This window comes from Hyla sarda, chromosome 4 (assembly GCF_029499605.1).
Source record: "Hyla sarda isolate aHylSar1 chromosome 4, aHylSar1.hap1, whole genome shotgun sequence".
NCBI classification, from domain to species: domain Eukaryota; kingdom Metazoa; phylum Chordata; class Amphibia; order Anura; family Hylidae; genus Hyla; species Hyla sarda.
Window position 1 is genome coordinate 28,913,138 of NC_079192.1, and position 21,548 is coordinate 28,934,685.

The 21,548-nt window shown below is 45.8% G+C and overlaps 1 protein-coding gene across 2 annotated transcripts in view; it reads left to right on the top strand.

Annotated features, from left to right (window-relative positions):
- The first annotated feature begins 93 nt into the window (after positions 1–93).
- C4H19orf53 (chromosome 4 C19orf53 homolog) overlaps positions 94–21,548 on the top strand; it is a 39,351-nt gene continuing 17,896 nt past the window's right edge. The window contains exons 1-2 of one of the 2 annotated variants that reach the window (XM_056570258.1): positions 94–285; positions 2,778–2,833. In XM_056570258.1, the coding sequence (XP_056426233.1) occupies positions 240–285; positions 2,778–2,833 (102 nt within the window). In that variant the 5' untranslated portion in view covers positions 94–239. Of the gene's footprint in view, positions 286–1,100; positions 1,305–2,777; positions 2,834–21,548 lie in introns of those variants that run through there. The other variant, XM_056570257.1, reaches the window with a different exon arrangement.

Here is a 21,548-nt window from a genome sequence, read left to right on the forward strand (position 1 = left end):
GAGGTGGGGGGTTAAGCTGACTGGTGGCCAGAAATTCTGCAGCAACCTCATAAGGAGGCTCATCACTGCCCAAATCCCTAACTGCAGGCAAGGGTGGGGGCCACTGGGGCTGGAGGGGACCCCCCTGGACCCACTAGGGACAGCAGGAGGCGCAGCAGCAACAGCAGGGGCTCCCAGCTCGGCAACCAGCCGAGAGAGGACACCCATGTCAGCAAGCACCCGCTCCCGGAATATAGCCCATGAAATCTCGTCAGCCATCACAGAGAAAAGCTTCCCTCAGCACTGGTGAGTACGAAAGGAAGCAGCAGGGACTACTATATATACTGGGCGGGAAAACCTCTAACCCCGCCTACCCCCGGAAAAATAGGGGGGGGGACTACTATATATACTGGGCGGGAAAACCTCTAACCCCGCCTACCCCCGGAAAAATAGGGGGAGAGACTAATATATATATACTGGGCGGGAAAACTTCTATCCCCGCCTTCCCCCTGGAAAACAGGGGGAGGGAGGGACTAATATAGACCCTGGGCGGGAAAACCTCTAACCCCGCCTACCCCCGGGAAAATAGGGGAAGGGAGGGACTAACATATACTGGGCGGGAAAACATCTAACCCCGCCCACCCCGGGAAACCAGGGGGAGGGAGGGACTAATATATACCCTGGGCGGGGAAACTTCTATCCCCGCCCACCCCCGGGAAAATAGGGGAAGGGAGGGACTAGTATATACTGGGCGGGAAAACCTCTAACCACGCCCACCCCCGGGAAAACAGGGGGAGGGAGGGACTAATATATACCCTGGGCGGGGAAACTTCTCTCCCCGCCCACCCTAGTCATATACCACACACATTTACTACACACAGCTTTGTTATACATATACCACACACAGCTCTGCTACATGTATATTACATACATATAGCTCCACTATACATATCCAATAAGCAGTGGACTCCAGCCTGCGGACCTCCAGCTGTTGCAAAACTACAACTCCCAGCATGCCCGGACAGCCGAAGGCTGCTGGGAGTTGTAGTTTTGCAACATCTGGAGGTCCGTAGGTTGGAGACCACTGTACAGTATAGCATCCATATCCCGATACAACACAAACTAACTGGCTCCTCCCACACACGTGATGGAGCACGTGGTGATGACGTCACGGCAGGTCCTGCACCACGCTCCCTGAGAGCGGAGTCCCGTGTATTATCCGGTGTGGTGTCTCACGGACTCGGTCATGGCGCAGGGAGCGCCGAAGCTGAAGGCAAAACCCAAGAAGAGCGGGGGCAAGAAGACTGTGGGGCTGAAGAAGGGGGGTGAGTACCCGGGACTACATCTACCAGCATGCCCCGCTCCCGTACTGAAAGCTGATTGGTTACTTTCCCTGTCCTCAAATGTACGATGTCTCCATTCACTGACAGCAAGAAGATTAATTCCCGGGGGTGTGAGAAAATTATAGTACATGGAGCTGTCCCATAGGTCACATGACCCAAGGCTGGACATATGTCGTAGTGTGCCCCATTACTACAAATCACATGACCCAAGGCTGGACATATGTCGTAGTGTGCCCCATTACTACAAATCACATGACCCAAGGCTGGACATATGTCGTAGTGTGCCCCATTACTACAAATCACATGACCCAAGGCTGGACATATGTCGTAGTGTGCCCCATTACTACAGATCACATGACCCAAGGCTGGACATATGTCGTAGTGTGCCCCATTACTACAAATCACATGACCCAAGGCTGGACATATGTCGTAGTGTGCCCCATTACTACAGATCACATGACCCAAGGCTGGACATATGTCGTAGTGTGCCCCATTACTACAGGTCACATGACCCAAGGCTGGACACATATAGTGTGCTCCATTACTACAGGTCACATGACCTATGGCTGGGTACATATACCATAGTGTGCCCCATTACTACAGGTCACATGACCCAAGGCTGGACATGTATACCATAGTGTGCTCCTTTACTACAGGTCACATGACCTATGGCTGGGTACATATACCATAGTGTGCACCATTACTACAAGTCACATGACCTATGGCTGGATACATATACCATAGTGTGCGCCATTACTACAGGTCACATGACCTATGGCTGGATACATATACCATAGTGTGCACCATTACTACAGGTCACATGACCTATGGCTGGATACATATACCATAGTGTGCACCATTACTACAAGTCACATGACCTATGGCTGGGTACATATACCATAGTGTGCGCCATTACTACAAGTCACATGACCTATGGCTGGGTACATATACCATAGTGTGCGCCATTACTACAAGTCACATGACCTATGGCTGGGTACATATACCATAGTGTGCGCCATTACTACAAGTCACATGACCTATGGCTGGGTACATATACCATAGTGTGCGCCATTACTACAAGTCACATGACCTATGGCTGGGTACATATACCATAGTGTGCGCCATTACTACAAGTCACATGACCTATGGCTGGGTACATATACCATAGTGTGCGCCATTACTGCAAGTCACATGACCTATGGCTGGGTACATATACCATAGTGTGCGCCATTACTACAAGTCACATGACCCAAAGCTGGACACGTATACCATAGCGTGCCCCATCTCTACAGGTCACATGACCCATGTACTGTACTATGGGTACGGGCACAGGTATTGCGGTTGTCACGGTTTGGCCATGGCTGTCTAGGGTGACTGGAGACAATATGGCGGCCTCTCCTGTCTCCAGTATAGAACATTGGTCATGGTGGTAACTACTGAATCTTGTGTTCACAGCCCGAGTCATCGCCCCCAAGAAATCCCGAATAATTCACCAGCAGAAGCTTAAGAAGGTGAGTGACCCGTTATGGTAGAAGCTTCTGGGCCTGGTGGAGCAGTTCTGCTGGAGAACTACAACTCCCAGAATGCCCTGACAGCCGAAGGCTGTCAGGGCATTCTGGGAATTGTAGTTCTGCAACAGCTGAAGGTCCAAAGTTTGGGGAAACACTGCCATAGACATTATTAGTAGAGCATAAAATGATTTGTGGGTTTTGCGTTTTCTGGTGGAAAAAGAAAAAAAAACTCTTGTACTCTGCGTTTTTTTTTTTTAAGATCTTTTTTTATTTTTTACAAAAATTTAGAGGTACATGATACTTTTTCATAGTTTTTTTTATTGTTTTATTTATTTATTTTTTAAACCACTGTCTAGTTCTTTCCCCCCTACAGTACACTGCAATACTTGTTCATGTATTGCAGTGTACTTTGTTTTATGGCGCTCAGCCGATGGTAAACGCTAATAGGATTCCTAGGGCTATGTTCACACCACAGAATGTCCACCTGGAAAATATCCTGGCGGACATTCCGCAGGCAGCGCTCTCCGGCAGAGCATGGCCCTAGGACCGCTCGGAAGTGCGCCATCTCCATAGACTGCAATGCATCTCCGTGAGGATTTCACAGAAAGAATTGACTTCGAAATTCCTGTGGATATGGGTAAAGAATACAAACCCCTAAACCGATACACTTGGGACCCCCACCAATTGGTAGAACTGGGGTCTTAGAATCCCCATTTAACCCCGTAAGGACCAGGCCATTTTACACCTTAAGGACCAGAGCGTTTTTTGCACATCTGACCACTGTCACTTTATACATTAATAACTCTGGAATGCTTTTACTTATCAATCTGATTCCGAGATAGTTTTTTCGTGACATATTCTACTTTAACATAGTGGTAAAATTTTATGGTAACTTGCATCCTTTCTTGGTGAAAAATCCCAAAATTTGATTGAAAAAAATGAAAATTTAGCATTTTTCTAACTTTGAAGCTCTCTGCTTGTAAGGAAAATGGATATTCAAAATAAAACATTTTTGGGTTCACATATACAATATGTCTACTTTATGTTTGCATCATAAAATTTATGAGTTTTTACTTTTGGAAGACACCAGAGGGCTTCAAAGTTAAGCAGCAATTTGGAAATTTTTCACAAAATTTTCAAACTCGCTATTTTTCAGGGACCAGTTCAGGTTTGAAGTGGATTTGAAGGGTCTTCATATTATAAATACCCCATAAATGACCCCATTATAAAAACTACACCCCCCAAAGTATTCAAAATGACATTCAATAAGTGTATTAACCCTTTAGGTGTTTCACAGGAATAGCAGAAAAGTGAAGGAGAAAATTCACAATCTTCATTTTTTACACTCGCATGTTCTTGTAGACCCAATTTTTGAATTTTTGCAAGGGGTAAAAAGGAGAAAATTTTTACTGGTATTTGAAACCCAATTTCTCTCGAGTAAGCACATAACTCATATGTCTGTGTAAAGTGTTCAGTGGGCGCAGTAGAGGGCTCAGAAGGGAAGGAGCGACAAATGGTTTTTGGGGGGCATGTCACCTTTAGGAAGCCCCTATGGTGCCAGGACAGCAAAAAAAAACCACATGGCATACCATTTTGGAAACTAGACCCCTCAGGGAACGTAACAAGGGGTAAAGTGAACCTTAATACCCCACAGGTGATTCACGACTTTTGCATATGTAAAAAAAAAAAAAAAAAAATGTTTACCTAAAATGCTTGGTTTCCCAAAAATGTTACATTTTTAAAAAGGATAATAGCAGAAAATACCCCCCATAATTTGAAGCCCAATTTCTCCCGATTCAGAAAACACCCCATATGGGGGTGAGAAATGCTCTGCTGGCGCACTACAGGTCTCAGAAGAGAAGGAGTCACATATGGCTTTTTGAAAGCAAATTTTGCTCTGGGGGCATGCCGCATTTAGGAAGCCCCTATGGTGCCAGAACAGCAAAAAAAAACCACATGGCATACTATTTTGGAAACTAGACCCCTCAGGGAACGTAACAAGGGGTAATGTGAACCTTAATACCCCACAGGTGTTTCACGACTTTTGCATATGTAAAAAAAAAACATTTTTTTTTACCTAAAATGCTTGGTTTCCCAAAAATTTTAGATTTTTAAAAAGGGTAATAGCAGAAAATACCCCCCATAATTTGTAACACAATTTCTCCCGATACAGAAAACACCCCATATGTGACCCTAAACTGTTGCCTTGAAATACGACAGGGCTCCAAAGTGAGAGCGCCATGCGCATTTGAGGCCTGAATTAGGGACTTGCATAGGGGTGGACATAGGGGTATTCTACGCCAGTGATTCCCAAATAGGGTGCCTCCAGCTGTTGTAAAAGTCCCAGCATGCCTGGACAGTCAGTGGCTATCTGGTAATACTGGGAGTAGTTGTTTTGCAACAGCTGGAGGCTCCGTTTTGGAAACAGTGGCGTACCAGACGTTTTTCATTTTTATTGGGGAGGGGAGGGGGGCTGTGTAGGGGTATGTGTATATGTAGTGTTATTTACTTTTTATTTTATTTTGTGTTAGTGTAGTGTTTTTAGGGTACAGTCGCACGGGCAGAGTAGTTCACAGTAGTTTCTCGCTGGCAGTTTGAGCAGCGGCAGAAAATTTGCCTCAGCTCAAACTTGCAGCCGGATACTTACTGTAATCCTCCGCCCATGTGAGTGTACCCTGTACGTTCACATTGGGGGGGGGGGACATCCAGCTGTTGCAAAACTACAACTCCCAGCATGTACGGTCTATCAGTGCATGCTGGGAGTTGTAGTTTTGCAACAGCTGGAGGCTCCGTTTTGGAAACGGTGGCGTACCAGACGTTTTTCATTTTTATTGTAGGGGTATGTGTATATGTAGTGTTTTTTTTACTTTTTATTGTGTGTTAGTGTAGTGTTTTTAGGGTACAGTCACACGGGCGGTGGGTTCACAGTAGTTTCTCGCTGGCAGCTTGAGCTGCAGCAGAAAATTTGCTGCAGCTCAAACTTGCAGCCGGATACTTACTGTAATCCTCCGCCCATGTGAGTGTACCCTGTACATTCACATTGGGGGGGGGAACATCCAGCTGTTGCAAAACTACAACTCCCAGCATGTACGGTCTATCAGTGCATGCTGGGAGTTGTAGTTTTGCAACAGCTGGAGACACACAGGTTGTGAAACACAGAGTTTGGCAACAAACTCAGTGTTTTGCAACCAGTGTGCCTTCAGCTGTTGCAAAAGCTACAACCCCCAGCATGTACGGACAGCGGAAGGGCATGCTGGGTGTTGTAGTTATGCAACAGCGGGAGGCATACTACTTTGGCTGGGAATGCTGGGGATTGTAGTTATGCAACAGCTGGAGACACACTGGTTTGCTACTTAACTCAGTGTGCCTTCAGCTGTTGCAAAACTACAACTCTCAGCAGTCACCGACAGCCAACGGGCATGCTGGGAGTTGTAGTTATGCAACCAGCAGATGCACCACTACAACTCCCAGCATGCACTTAAGCTGTTTGTGCAAGCTGGGAGTTGTAGTTACACAACAGCTGAAGGTACACTTTTCCATAGAAAGAATGTGCCTCCAGCTGTTGCAAAACCATAAGTCCCAGCATGCCCATAAGTGCATGCTGGGAGTTGTGGTGGTCTGCCTCCTACTGTTGCATAACTACAGCTCCCAGCATGCCCTTTTTGCATGCTGGGAGCTGTTGGTAAGCAACAGCAGGAGGCTGTCACTCACCTCCTGCTGCTGCTTGATCGCCGCACAGGTCAGTCCCGCCGCCGCCGTTGTCGCTCCTGGGGCTCCGATCCCAACATTAACGCCGGGGATCGGGGTCCCCAGCACCAGGGGTGCATGTCCCGCACCCGCTCACATCCTCCGGAAGAGGGGCGGAGCGGGTGCGGGAGTGACACCCGCAGCAGGCGCCCTGATTGGTCGGCCGGTAATCCGGCCGACGAATCAGGGCGATCGTGAGGTGGCACCAGTGCCACCTCACCCCTGCAGGCTCTGGCTGTTTGGGGCCATCTCTAACGGCCCCGATCAGCCAGTAATTCCGGGTCACCGGGTCACTGGAGACCCGATTGACCCGGAATCGCCGCAGATCGCTGGACTGAATTGTCCAGCGATCTGCGGCCATCGCCGACATGGGGGGGCATAATGACCCCCCTGGGCGATATGCGGCGATGCCTGCTGAACGATTTCAGCAGGCATCGGGCACCGGCTCCCCTCCGGCTAGCGGCGGGGGGCCGGGAAAGGACAGGACGTACTCCTACGTCCTCGGTCCTTAAGGACTCGGAAACGGGGGCGTAGGAGTACGTCCATTGTCCTTAACCCCTTAAGGACCAGGCCATTTTACACCTTAGGACCGGAGCGTTTTTTGAACATCTGACCACTGTCACTTTAAACATTAATAACTCTGGAATGCTTTTACCTATCATTCTGATTCCGAGATTGTTTTTTCGTGACATATTCTACTTTATGTTATTGGTAAAATTTTGTCGATACTTGCATCGTATCATAGTGAAAAATTTCAAAATTTGCTGAAAAAATAGAAAATTTTGCATTTTTCGAACTTTGAAGCTCTCTGCTTGTAAGGAAAATGGATATTCCAAATAAAAAAAAAAATTTATTCACAAATACAATATGTCTACTTTATGTTTGCATCATAAAATTAATGAGTTTTTACTTTTGGAAGACACCAGAGGGCTTCAAAGTTCAGCAGCAATTTTCCAATTTTTCACAAAATTTTGAACCTCGCTTTTTTTCAGAGACCAGTTCAGGTTTGAAGTGGATTTGAAGGGTCTTCATATTAGAAATACCCCACAAATGACCCCATTATAAAAACTGCACCCCCCAAAGTATTCAAAATGACATTCAGTCAGCGTTTTAACCCTTAAGGTGTTTCACAGGAATAGCAGCAAAGTGAAGGAGAAAATTCACCATCTTCATTTTTTACACTCGCATGTTCTTGTAGACACAATTTTTGAATTTTTACAAGGGGTAAAAAGAGAAAATTTATACTTATATTTGTAGCCCAATTTCTCTCGAGTAAGCACATACCTCATATGTCTATGTAAAGTGTTCGGCGGGCGCAGTAGAGGGCTCAGAAGCGAAGGAGCGACAAGGGAATTTTGGAGAGTACGTTTTTCTGAAATGGTTTTTGGGGGGCATGTTGCATTTAGGAAGCCCCTATGGTACCAGAACAGCAAAAAATCCCCACATGGCATACCATTTTGGAAACTAGACCCCTTGGGAAACGTAACAAGGGGTAAAGTGAACCTTAATACACCACAGGTGTTTCACGACTTTTGCATATGTAAAAAAAAATAATTTTTCACTAAAATGTGTGTTTCCCCCCAAATTTCACATTTTTGCAAGGGTTAATAGCAGAAAATACCCCCCAAAATTTGTAACCCCATCTCTTCTGAGTATGGAGGTACCCCATAAGTGGACCTGAAGTGCACTACGGGCGAACTACAATGCTCAGAAGAGAAGGAGTCATATTTGGCTTTTGGAGAGCAAATTTTGGTCGGGGGGCATGTCGCATTTAGGAAGCCCCTATGGTGCCACAACAGCAAAAAACCCTCACATGGCATACCATTTTGGAAACTAGACCCCTTGAGGAACGTAACAAGGAATAAAGTGAGCCTTAATACCCTACAGGGGTTTCACGACTTTTGCATATGTAAAAAAAAAAAATATTTTTTTTCACTAAAATGTGTTTCCCCCCAAATTTCACATTTTTGCAAGGGTTAATAGCAGAAAATACCCCCCAAAATTTGTAACCCCATCTCTTCGAGTATGAAGGTACCCCATAAGTGGACCTGAAGTGCACTACGGGCGAACTAGAATGCTCAGAAGAGAAGGAGTCATATTTGGCTTTTGGAGAGCAAATTTTGCTCGGGGGGCATGTCGCATTTAGGAAGCCCCTATGGTGCCAGGACAGCAAAATAACCCCCACATGGCATACCATTTTGGAAACTAGACCCCTTGAGGAACGTAACAAGGTGTACAGTGAGCATTTACCCCCCACTGGTGTATGTCAGAACTTTAGAACAGTGGGCTGTACAAAATTTTTAATTTGCACAGCCCACTCTTCCAAAGATCTGTCAGACACCTGTGGGGTGTAAATTCTCACTTCACCCCTCATTATATTCCGTGAGGGGTGTAGTTTCCGAAATGGGGTCACATGTGGGTTTTTTTTTTTTTTGCGTTTGTCAAAACCGCTGTAACAATCAGCCACCCCTGTGCAAATCACCTCAAATGTACATGGTGCACTCTCCCTTCTGGGCCTTGTTGTGCGCCCCCAGAGCACTTTGCGCCCACATATGGGGTATCTCCGTACTCGGGAGAAATTGCATTACAAATTTTGGGGGGCGTTTTTCCCTTTTACCTCTTGTCAAAATGAAAAGTAAAGGGCAACACCAGCGTGTTAGTGTAAAAAATTTATTTTTTTACACTAACACGCTGTTGTAGACCCCAACTTCACCTTTTCATAAGGGGTTAAAGGAGAAAAATCCCCCCAAAATTTGTAACACAATTTCTCCCGAGTACAGCGATACCCCATATGTGGCCCTAAACTGTTGCCTTGAAATACGACAGGGCTCCAAAGTGAGAGCGCCATTCGCATTTGAGGCCTGAATTAGGGACTTGCATAGGGGTGGACATAGGGGTATTCTACGCCAGTGATTCCCAAACAGGGTGCCTCCAGCTGTTGCAAAACTCCCAGCATGCTTGGACAGTCAACGGCTGTCCAGCAATACTGGGAGTTGTTGTTTTGCAACAGCTGGAGGCTCCATTTTGGAAACAGTGGCCTTACGGACGTTTTTCATTTTTATTGGGAGGAGAGGGGGGCTGTGTAGGGGTATGTGTATATGTAGTGTTTTTTACTTTTTATTTTATTTTGTGTTAGTGTAGTGTAGTGTAGTGTTTTTAGGGTACAGTCACACGGGCGGGGGATTACAGCAAGTTCCCGCTGCGAGTTTGAGCTGCCGCACAAAATTTGCTGCATCGCAAACTTGCAGCCTGATACTCACTGTAAGCCCCCTGCCCATGTGAATGTATCCTGTACATTCACAGGGGGGGGACCTCCAGCTGTTACAAAACTACAACTCCCAGCATGCACGGTTTATCAGTGCATGCTGGTAGTTATAGTTTAGCAACAGCTGGAGGCACACGGTTGGGAAACACTGAGTTAGGAAACAGACAATGTTTCCCAACCAGTGTGCCTCCAGTTGTTGCAAAACCACAACTCCCAGCATTCTCAGACATGCTGGGAGTAGTAGTTCGGCAACATCTTTAGAGCCAGATGTTGCCGAACTACAACTCCCAGCATGCTGGGAGTTGTAGTTTTGCAACATCAGGAGGACTACAGTTTGCAGACCACTAATACAGTGGTTCTCAATCTGTGCCCTTCCAGATGTTGCAAAACTAGAACTCCCAGTATGCCAAAACTGTCCAGGCATGCTGGGAGTTGTAGTTCTCCAACATCTGAAGGGCCAGATGTTACAGAACTACAACTCCTAGCATGCCTGGACAGTAAGGGCATGCTGAGGATGTGTAGTTTTGCAACATCTGGAAGGGCACAGTGGTCTCCAAACTGTGGATGGGGACGGCAAGGGCTGTCTGGGCATGCTGGGAGTTGTAGTTTACAGGGTCCCAATACAGCAATGCATGTCGCTTTACGGCGACGTGCATTGCTGTAAAGGGCCCGACCGCGGCTGAAGATATACTCACCTGTCGCCGCCGCCATCTTCCTCGCCGGGATCCGGGTCTTCAGGGACGAGGTAAGTACCGGGGCCGGTCCCCAGCACTCCCCCGTCCCCCGCCGCGTCCTCCGGTCTTCCTCCCGTCCTCTCCGGACTTCAAGGGGCCGGGCAGGAAGGGAGGAAGTAACCGCCCCCCCTCCTGCGATTGGTCGGTTAGTTAACCGACGGATCGCGGGGGATCGGAGGAGGTGGCAGGCTTGCCACCTCGCTCCGATACTTCAGCATGGTCCTGGCTGTCTGTGACAGCCGGGATCATGCGAAATTACCGGGCGGTCGGGTCCCAGAGACCCGATCATCCCGGTATCGCCGCAGATCGCAAGGGCGCCTACATGGCCCCCCTCGGCGTTTGCCCTGGATGCCTGCTGAAGGATTTCAGCAGGCATCCAATTCCGATCTCTGCCCGGGGCGCGGCAGAGACCGGAAATACAACAGGACGTTCTCTAACGTCCTTGGGCATTAAAGCCCAGGTAGTGGGGACGTTAGAGAACGTCCTATGTCCTTAAGAGGTTAAGGGGTTAAAGGGGTATTCCAGGCAAAAACTTTTTTTTTTTTATAGATCAACTGGCTCCGGAAAGTTAAACAGATTTGTAAATTACTTCTATTAAAAAATCTTAATCCTTCCAATAGTTATTAGCTTCTGAAGTTGAGTTGCTGTTTTCTGTCTAACTGCTCTCTGATGACTCGCGTCCCGGGAGCTGTCCAGCTCCTATGGGGATATTCTCCCATCATGCACAGCTCCCGGGACTTGACATCATCATTGAGCAGTTAGACAGAAAACTTCAGAAGCTAATAACTATTGGAAGGATTAAGATTTTTTAATAGAAGTAATTTACAAATCTGTTTAACTTTCCGGAGCCAGTTGATATATATAAAAAAGTTTTTGCCCGGAATACCCCTTTAAATAGAGCCGTGATCGAGCATGTGTAGTGCTTCTCCCTTCAGAGTCTGTAGGACTGACTGAAATAGCAGAGAGGACAGCAGTCGGAATACTCCTTTAAGCATTCACTTGTTGCTATGAATGGTGCAGGTCCCCTGACTCGGCACCTATAGCTCTGCTTGTCTTTACACGCACAGCTCTGCTATACATATATGTGGTGTCCTGGTACCGCATCTTATACGGTACCTGTATAGAGGCCCCCCATAGCCAGAGTCCCTAGGACGTCGGGGTCCTTCTTATCTAGTCCACCCCTTGTCACCCCTCATCTAGGTATTAGTTATCTAACAGTTTATTTAGGATTTATATAAATATAATTGTACAAATGTATATAATTGGTTAATTACCTGTACGGAGCGTAGCAGGACCTGAGGGTCACGTGATCAGGTAAACTCTATGGTTTTTGCTTAAGGACCTTTGGAGGTCCCTATGACGTACTGCACCCATCATTCCTTGTAACGGTGAGTGACAGTTATTCAGACCAATCAAAGAGGCCCTGCCCATATAAGGGAGCGTTGGGCTGTAGACAGGGAAGGATCTGCGCTGCTGTCATCAGTGAGTTTAGGCCCGAGCCTTGCGGCGATGGTTGATATCTTCTAAACTGTGAGTGTAATCAATCCCTAAACACTCTGCAAGATCACCGGACCATATCTAACCCCTAAATCCGGACGGATCTTCGCAAATTACCCTAAATTCTGAGACTTATGACTAAAGTCAAGGTCCGCAACAACTGTCAGTCACTGAAGTGTATGGAGACTGTATTAATGAGACTGTTACTGTTCATTGGATGTACCGCAAGTCTTTAAGTAAAGTTTATCCAAGTTCAACTACCTTGTGGACCTTCAGTCATTATATGCCTGCACCTATCGTTACTGGGAAGGGCGATGATAGGCCGGAGAATTACCTCAGCAGACTAGCCCTCAGCCTGGCGTCACGAACAATAGGGTTAACCTTAACCCCTGATATACTGAAGCAATACCCTGACTACACTACCACTACCCCAGAGGCCTACCACATATACTACACGCACAACTCTGCTATACATATACTACACACACAGCCCTGCTATACATATACTACACACACACAGCCCTGCTATACATATACTACACACACACAGCCCTGCTATACATATACTACACACACACAGCCCTGCTATACATATACTACACACACAGCCCTGCTATACATATACTACACACACACAGCCCTGCTATACATATACTACACACACACACAGCCCTGCTATCCATATACTACACACACAGCCCTGCTATCCATATACTACACACACAGCCCCGCTATACATATACTACACACACACAGCCCTGCTATACATATACTACACACACACACACAGCCCCGCTATACATATACTACACACACAGCTCTGCTATAAATATACTACACACACACAGCCCTGCTATACATATACTACACACACAGCCCTGCTATACATATACTACACACACACAGCCCTGCTATACATATACTACACACACACACACAGCCCCGCTATACATATACTACACACACAGCTCTGCTATACATATACTACACACACACAGCCCTGCTATACATATACTACACACACAGCCCTGCTATACATATACTACACACACACACAGCCCTGCTATACATATACTACACACACAGCTCTGCTATACATATACTACACACACACAGCCCTGCTATACATATACTACACACACAGCCCTGCTATACATATACTACACACACACAGCCCTGCTATACATATACTACACACACAGCCCCGCTATACATATACTACACACACACAGCCCTGCTATACATATACTACACACACACACAGCCCCGCTATACATATACTACACACACAGCCCTGCTATACATATACTACACACACACAGCCCTGCTATACATATACTACACACACACAGCCCTGCTATACATATACTAAACACACACAGCCCCGCTATACATATACTACACACACACACAGCCCTGCTATACATATACTACACACACACAGCCCTGCTATACATATACTACACACACAGCCCTGCTATACATATACTACACACACACAGCCCCGCTATACATATACTACACACACACAGCCCTGCTATACATATACTACACACAGCCCTGCTATACATATACTACACACAGCCCTGCTATACATATACTACACACACACAGCCCTGCTATACATATACTACACACACAGCCCTGCTATACATATACTACACACACAGCCCCGCTATACATATACTACACACAGCCCTGCTATACATATACTACACACACACAGCCCCGCTATACATATACTACACACACAGCCCTGCTATACATATACTACACACAGCCCTGCTATACATATACTACACACACACAGCCCCGCTATACATATACTACACACACAGCCCTGCTATACATATACTACACACACAGCCCCGCTATACATATACTACACACAGCCCTGCTATACATATACTACACACACACAGCCCCGCTATACATATACTACACACAGCCCCGCTATACATATACTACACACACACAGCCCCGCTATACATATACTACACACACACAGCCCTGCTATACATATACTACACACACACAGCTCTGCTATACATATACTACACACACACAGCCCCGCTATACATATACTACACACACAGCCCCGCTATACATATACTACACACACACAGCCCTGCTATACATATACTACACACACACAGCCCTGCTATACATATACTACACACACACAGCCCTGCTATACATATACTACACACACACAGCCCTGCTATACATATACTACACACACACACAGCCCTGCTATACATATACTACACACACACAGCCCTGCTATACATATACTACACACACACACAGCCCCGCTATACATATACTACACACACAGCCCTGCTATACATATACTACACACACAGCCCCGCTATACATATACTACACACACACAGCCCTGCTATACATATACTACACACACACAGCCCTGCTATACATATACTACACACACACAGCCCCGCTATACATATACTACACACACACAGCCCTGCTATACATATACTACACACACAGCCCTGCTATACATATACTACACACACACAGCCCCGCTATACATATACTACACACACAGCCCCGCTATACATATACTACACACACACAGCCCTGCTATACATATACTACACACACACAGCCCTGCTATACATATACTACACACACACACAGCCCTGCTATACATATACTACACACACACACAGCCCTGCTATACATATACTACACACACACAGCCCTGCTATACATATACTACACACACACAGCCCTGCTATACATATACTACACACACACAGCCCTGCTATACATATACTACACACACACAGCCCCGCTATACATATACTACACACACACAGCCCCGCTATACATATACTACACACACACAGCCCCGCTATACATATACTACACACACACAGCCCTGCTATACATATACTACACACACACAGCCCTGCTATACATATACTACACACACACAGCCCTGCTATACATATACTACACACACACAGCCCTGCTATACATATACTACACACACACACAGCCCTGCTATACATATACTACACACACACAGCCCTGCTATACATATACTACACACACACAGCCCTGCTATACATATACTACACACACACAGCCCTGCTATACATATACTACACACACAGCCCTGCTATACATATACTACACACACACAGCCCTGCTATAAATATACTACACACACACAGCCCTGCTATAAATATACTACACACACACACAGCCCCGCTATACATATACTACACACACACAGCCCCGCTATACATATACTACACACACACAGCCCTGCTATACATATACTACACACACACACAGCCCTGCTATACATATACTACACACACACAGCCCCGCTATACATATACTACACACACACAGCCCTGCTATACATATACTACACACACACACAGCCCCGCTATACATATACTACACACACACAGCCCTGCTATACATATACTACACACACAGCCCTGCTATACATATACTACACACACACAGCCCCGCTATACATATACTACACACACAGCCCCGCTATACATATACTACACACACACACACACACACAGCCCCGCTATACATATACTACACACACAGCCCTGCTATACATATACTACACACACACACAGCCCTGCTATACATATACTACACACACAGCCCTGCTATACATATACTACACACACACAGCCCTGCTATACATATACTACACACACACAGCCCTGCTATACATATACTACACACACACAGCCCCGCTATACATATACTACACACACACAGCCCCGCTATACATATACTACACACACACACAGCCCTGCTATACATATACTACACACACACAGCCCTGCTATACATATACTACACACACACAGCCCTGCTATACATATACTACACACACACAGCCCTGCTATACATATACTACACACACACAGCCCTGCTATACATATACTACACACACACAGCCCCGCTATACATATACTACACACACACAGCCCCGCTATACATATACTACACACACACACAGCCCCGCTATACATATACTACACACACACACACACACACACACACAGCCCCGCTATACATATCCACACACACACACACACACACACACACAGCCCCGCTATACATATACTACACAAACACAGCCCCGCTATACATATACCACACACACACACAGCCCGCTATACATATACCACACACAAACACAGCCCCGCTATACATATACTGCACACACACAGCCCTGCTATACATATACTGCACACACACAGCCCTGCTATACATATACTACACACACACAGCCCTGCTATACATATACTACACACACACAGCCCTGCTATACATATACTACACACACAGCCCCGCTATACATATACTACACACAGCCCTGCTATACATATACTACACACACACACAGCCCCCGCTATACATATACTACACACACACAGCCCGCTATACATATACTACACACACACAGCCCTGCTATACATATACTACACACACAGCCCCGCTATACATATACTACACACAGCCCCGCTATACATATACTACACACAGCCCTGCTAATACATATACTACACACACAGCCCTGCTATACATATACTACACACAGCCCTGCTATACATATACTACACACACACAGCCCCGCTATACATATACTACACACACACAGCCCCGCTATACATATACTACACACACACAGCCCTGCTATACATATACTACACACACACAGCCCTGCTATACATATACTACACACACACAGCCCCGCTATACATATACTACACCACACAGCCCCGCTATACATATACTACACACAGCCCTGCTATACATATACTACACACACAGCCCGCTATACATATACTACACACACACAGCCCCGCTATACATATACTACACACACACAGCCCCGCTATACATATACTACACACACACAGCCCTGCTATACATATACTACACACACACACAGCCCCGCTATACATATACCAACACACACACACACACACACACACACAGCCCCGCTATACATATACTACACACACACAGCCCTGCTATACATATACTACACACACACAGCCCTGCTATACATATACTACACACACACACACAGCCCTGCTATACATATACTACACACACACACAGCCTGCTATACATATACTACACACACACACAGCCCTGCTATACATATACTACACACCACACAGCCTGCTATACATATACTACACACACACACAGCCCCGCTATACATATACTACACACACACACAGCCTCTGCTATACATATACTACACACACACACAGCCCGCTATACATATACTACACACACACACACACAGCCCTGCTATACATATACTACACACACAGCCCTGCTATACATATACTACACACAACACAGCCCCGCTATACATATACTACACACACACAGCCCCGCTATACATATACTACACACACACAGCCCTGCTATACATATACTACACACAACACAGCCCTGCTATACATATACTACACACACACACAGCCCTGCTATACATATACTACACACACACAGCCCTGCTATACATACTACACACACAGCCCTGCGATACATATACACACACAGCCTGCTATACATACTACACACACAGCCCTGCTATACATATACTACACACACACAGCCCCGCTATACATATACTACACACACACAGCCCCGCTATACATATACTACACACACACAGCCTGCTATACATATACTACACACACACAGCCCTGCTATACATATACTACACACACAGTCCTGCTATACATATACTACACACACACACAGCCCCGCTATACATATACTACACACACAGCCCTGCTATACATATACTACAAACACAGCCCTGCTATAAATATACTACAAACACAGCCCTGCTATAAATATACTACACACACAGCTCTGCTATACATATACTACACACACAGCCCTGCTATACATATACTACAAACACAGCCCTGCTATATCATATACTACACACACACAGCCCTGCTATACATATACTACACACACAGCCCTGCTATACATATACTACAAACACAGCCCTGCTATAAATATACTACACACACAGCCCCGCTATACATATACTACACACACACAGCCCTGCTATACATATACTACACACACACAGCCCTGCTATACATATACTACACACACAGCCCCGCTATACATATACTACACACAGCCCTGCTATACATATACTACACACACACAGCCCCGCTATACATATACTACACACACACAGCCCCGCTATACATATACTACACACGACACAGCCCCGCTATACATATACTACACACACACAGCCCCGCTATACATATACTACACACACACAGCCCTGCTATACATATACTACACACACACAGCCCTGCTATACATATACTACACACACACAGCCCCGCTATACATATACTACACACACACACACAGCCCGCTAATACATATACTACACACACACAGCCCCGCTATACATATACTACACACACAGCCCGCTATACATATACTACACACACACAGCCCCGCTATACATATACTACACACACACAGCCCCGCTATACATATACCACACACACACACACAGCCCCGCTATACATATACTACACACACACAGCCCTGCTATACATATACTACACACACAGCCCTGCTATACATATACTACACAAACACAGCCCCGCTATACATTTACTACACACACACACACACAGCCCTGCTATACATATACTACACACACACACAGCCCCGCTATACATATACTACACACACAGCCCTGCTATACATATACTACACACACAGCCCTGCTATACATATACTACACACACACAGCCCTGCTATACATATACTACACACACACACACAGCCCCGCTATACATATACCACACACACAGCCCTGCTATACATATACTACACACACAGCCCTGCTATACATATACCACACACACACACACAGCCCCGCTATACATATACTACACACACACAGCCCCGCTATACATATACTACACACACAGCCCTGCTATACATATACTACACACACACACAGCCCGCTATACATATATTACACACACACAGCCCTGCTATACATATACTACACACACACAGCCCTGCTATACATATACTACACACACACAGCCCTGCTATACATATACTACACACACAGCCCTGCTATACATATACTACACACACACAGCCCCGCTATACATATACTACACACACAGCCCTGCTATACATATACTACACACACAGCCCTGCTATACATATACTACACACACACACAGCCCTGCTATACATATACTACACACGCACACACAGCCCTGCTATACATATACTACACACACACAGCCCCGCTATACATATACTACACACACACAGCCCCGCTATACATATACTACACACACAGCCCGCTATACATATACTACACACACACAGCCCTGCTTATACATATACTACACACACAGCCCTGCTATACATATACTACACACACACAGCCCTGCTATACATATACTACACACACACAGCCCTGCTATACATATACTATAACACACAGCCTGCTATACATATACTACACACACAGCCCTGCTATACATATACTACACACACACAGCCCTGCTATACATATACTACACACACACAGCCCGCTATACATATACTACACACACACAGCCCCGCTATACATATACTACACAAACACAGCCCTGCTATACATATACTACACACACAGCCCCGCTATACATATACTACACACACACAGCCCTGCTATACATATACTCACACACACAGCCCTGCTATACATATACTACACACACACAGCCCCTGCTATACATATACTACACACACACAGCCCTGCTATACATATACTACACACACACAGCCCCTGCTATACATATACTACACACACACAGCCCCGCTATACATATACTACACAAACACAGCCCTGCTATACATATACTACACACACAGCCCTCGCTATACATATACTACACACACACAGCCCTGCTATACATATACTACACACACAGCCCTGCTATACATATACTACACACACACAGCCCTGCTATACATATACTACACACACACAGCCCTGCTATACATATACTACACACACACAGCCCTGCTATACATATACTAACACACACACAGCCCTGCTATACATATACTACACACACACAGCCCTGCTATACATATACTACAACACACACAGCCCTGCTATACATATACTACACACACACAGCCCTGCTATACCATATACTACACACACACAGCCCTGCTATACATATACTACACACACACACAGCCCTGCTATACATATACTACACACACACAGCCCTTGCTATACATATACTACACAACACACAGCCCTGCTATACATATACTACAACACACACAGCCCTGCTATACATATACTACCACACACAGCCCTGCTATACATATACTACACACACACAGCCCTGCTATACATATACTACACACACACAGCCCTGCTATACATATACTACACACACACAGCCCTGCTATACATATACTACACACACACAGCCCTGCTATACATATACTACACACACACACACACAGCCCCTGCTATACATATACTACACACACACACAGCCCTGCTATACATATACTACACACACACAGCCCTGCTATACATATACTACACACACAAAGCCCGCTATACATATACTACACACACAGCCCTGCTATACATATACTACACTCACACACAGCCCTGCTATACATATACTACACACACACAGCCCTGCTATACATATACTACACACACACACAGCCCTGCTATACATATACTACACACACACAGCCCTGCTATACATATACTACACACACAGCCCTGCTATACATATACTACACACACACGAAACACACAGCCCAGCTATACATATACTACCACACACAGCCCGCTATACATATACTACACACACACAGCCCCGCTATACATATACTACACACACACAGCCCTCGCTATACATATACTAGCACACACAGCCCTGCTATACATATACTACACACACACAGCCCTGCTATACATATACTACACCACAGCCCCTGCTATACATATACTACACACACACACAGCCCCGCTATACATATACTACACACACACAGCCCTGCTATACATATACTACACACACACAGCCCTGCTATACATATACTGAACACACACACAGCCCTGCTATACATATACTACACACACAACAGCCCTGCTATACATATACTACACACACACAGCCCTGCTATACATATACTACACACACACAGCCCTGCTATACATATACTACAACACACACAGCCCCTGCTATACATATACTACACACACACAGCCCTGCTATACATATACTACACACACACAGCCCCTGCTATACATATACTACACACACACAGCCCCTGCTATACATATACTACACACACACAACAAGCCCCGCTATACATATACTACACACACACAGCC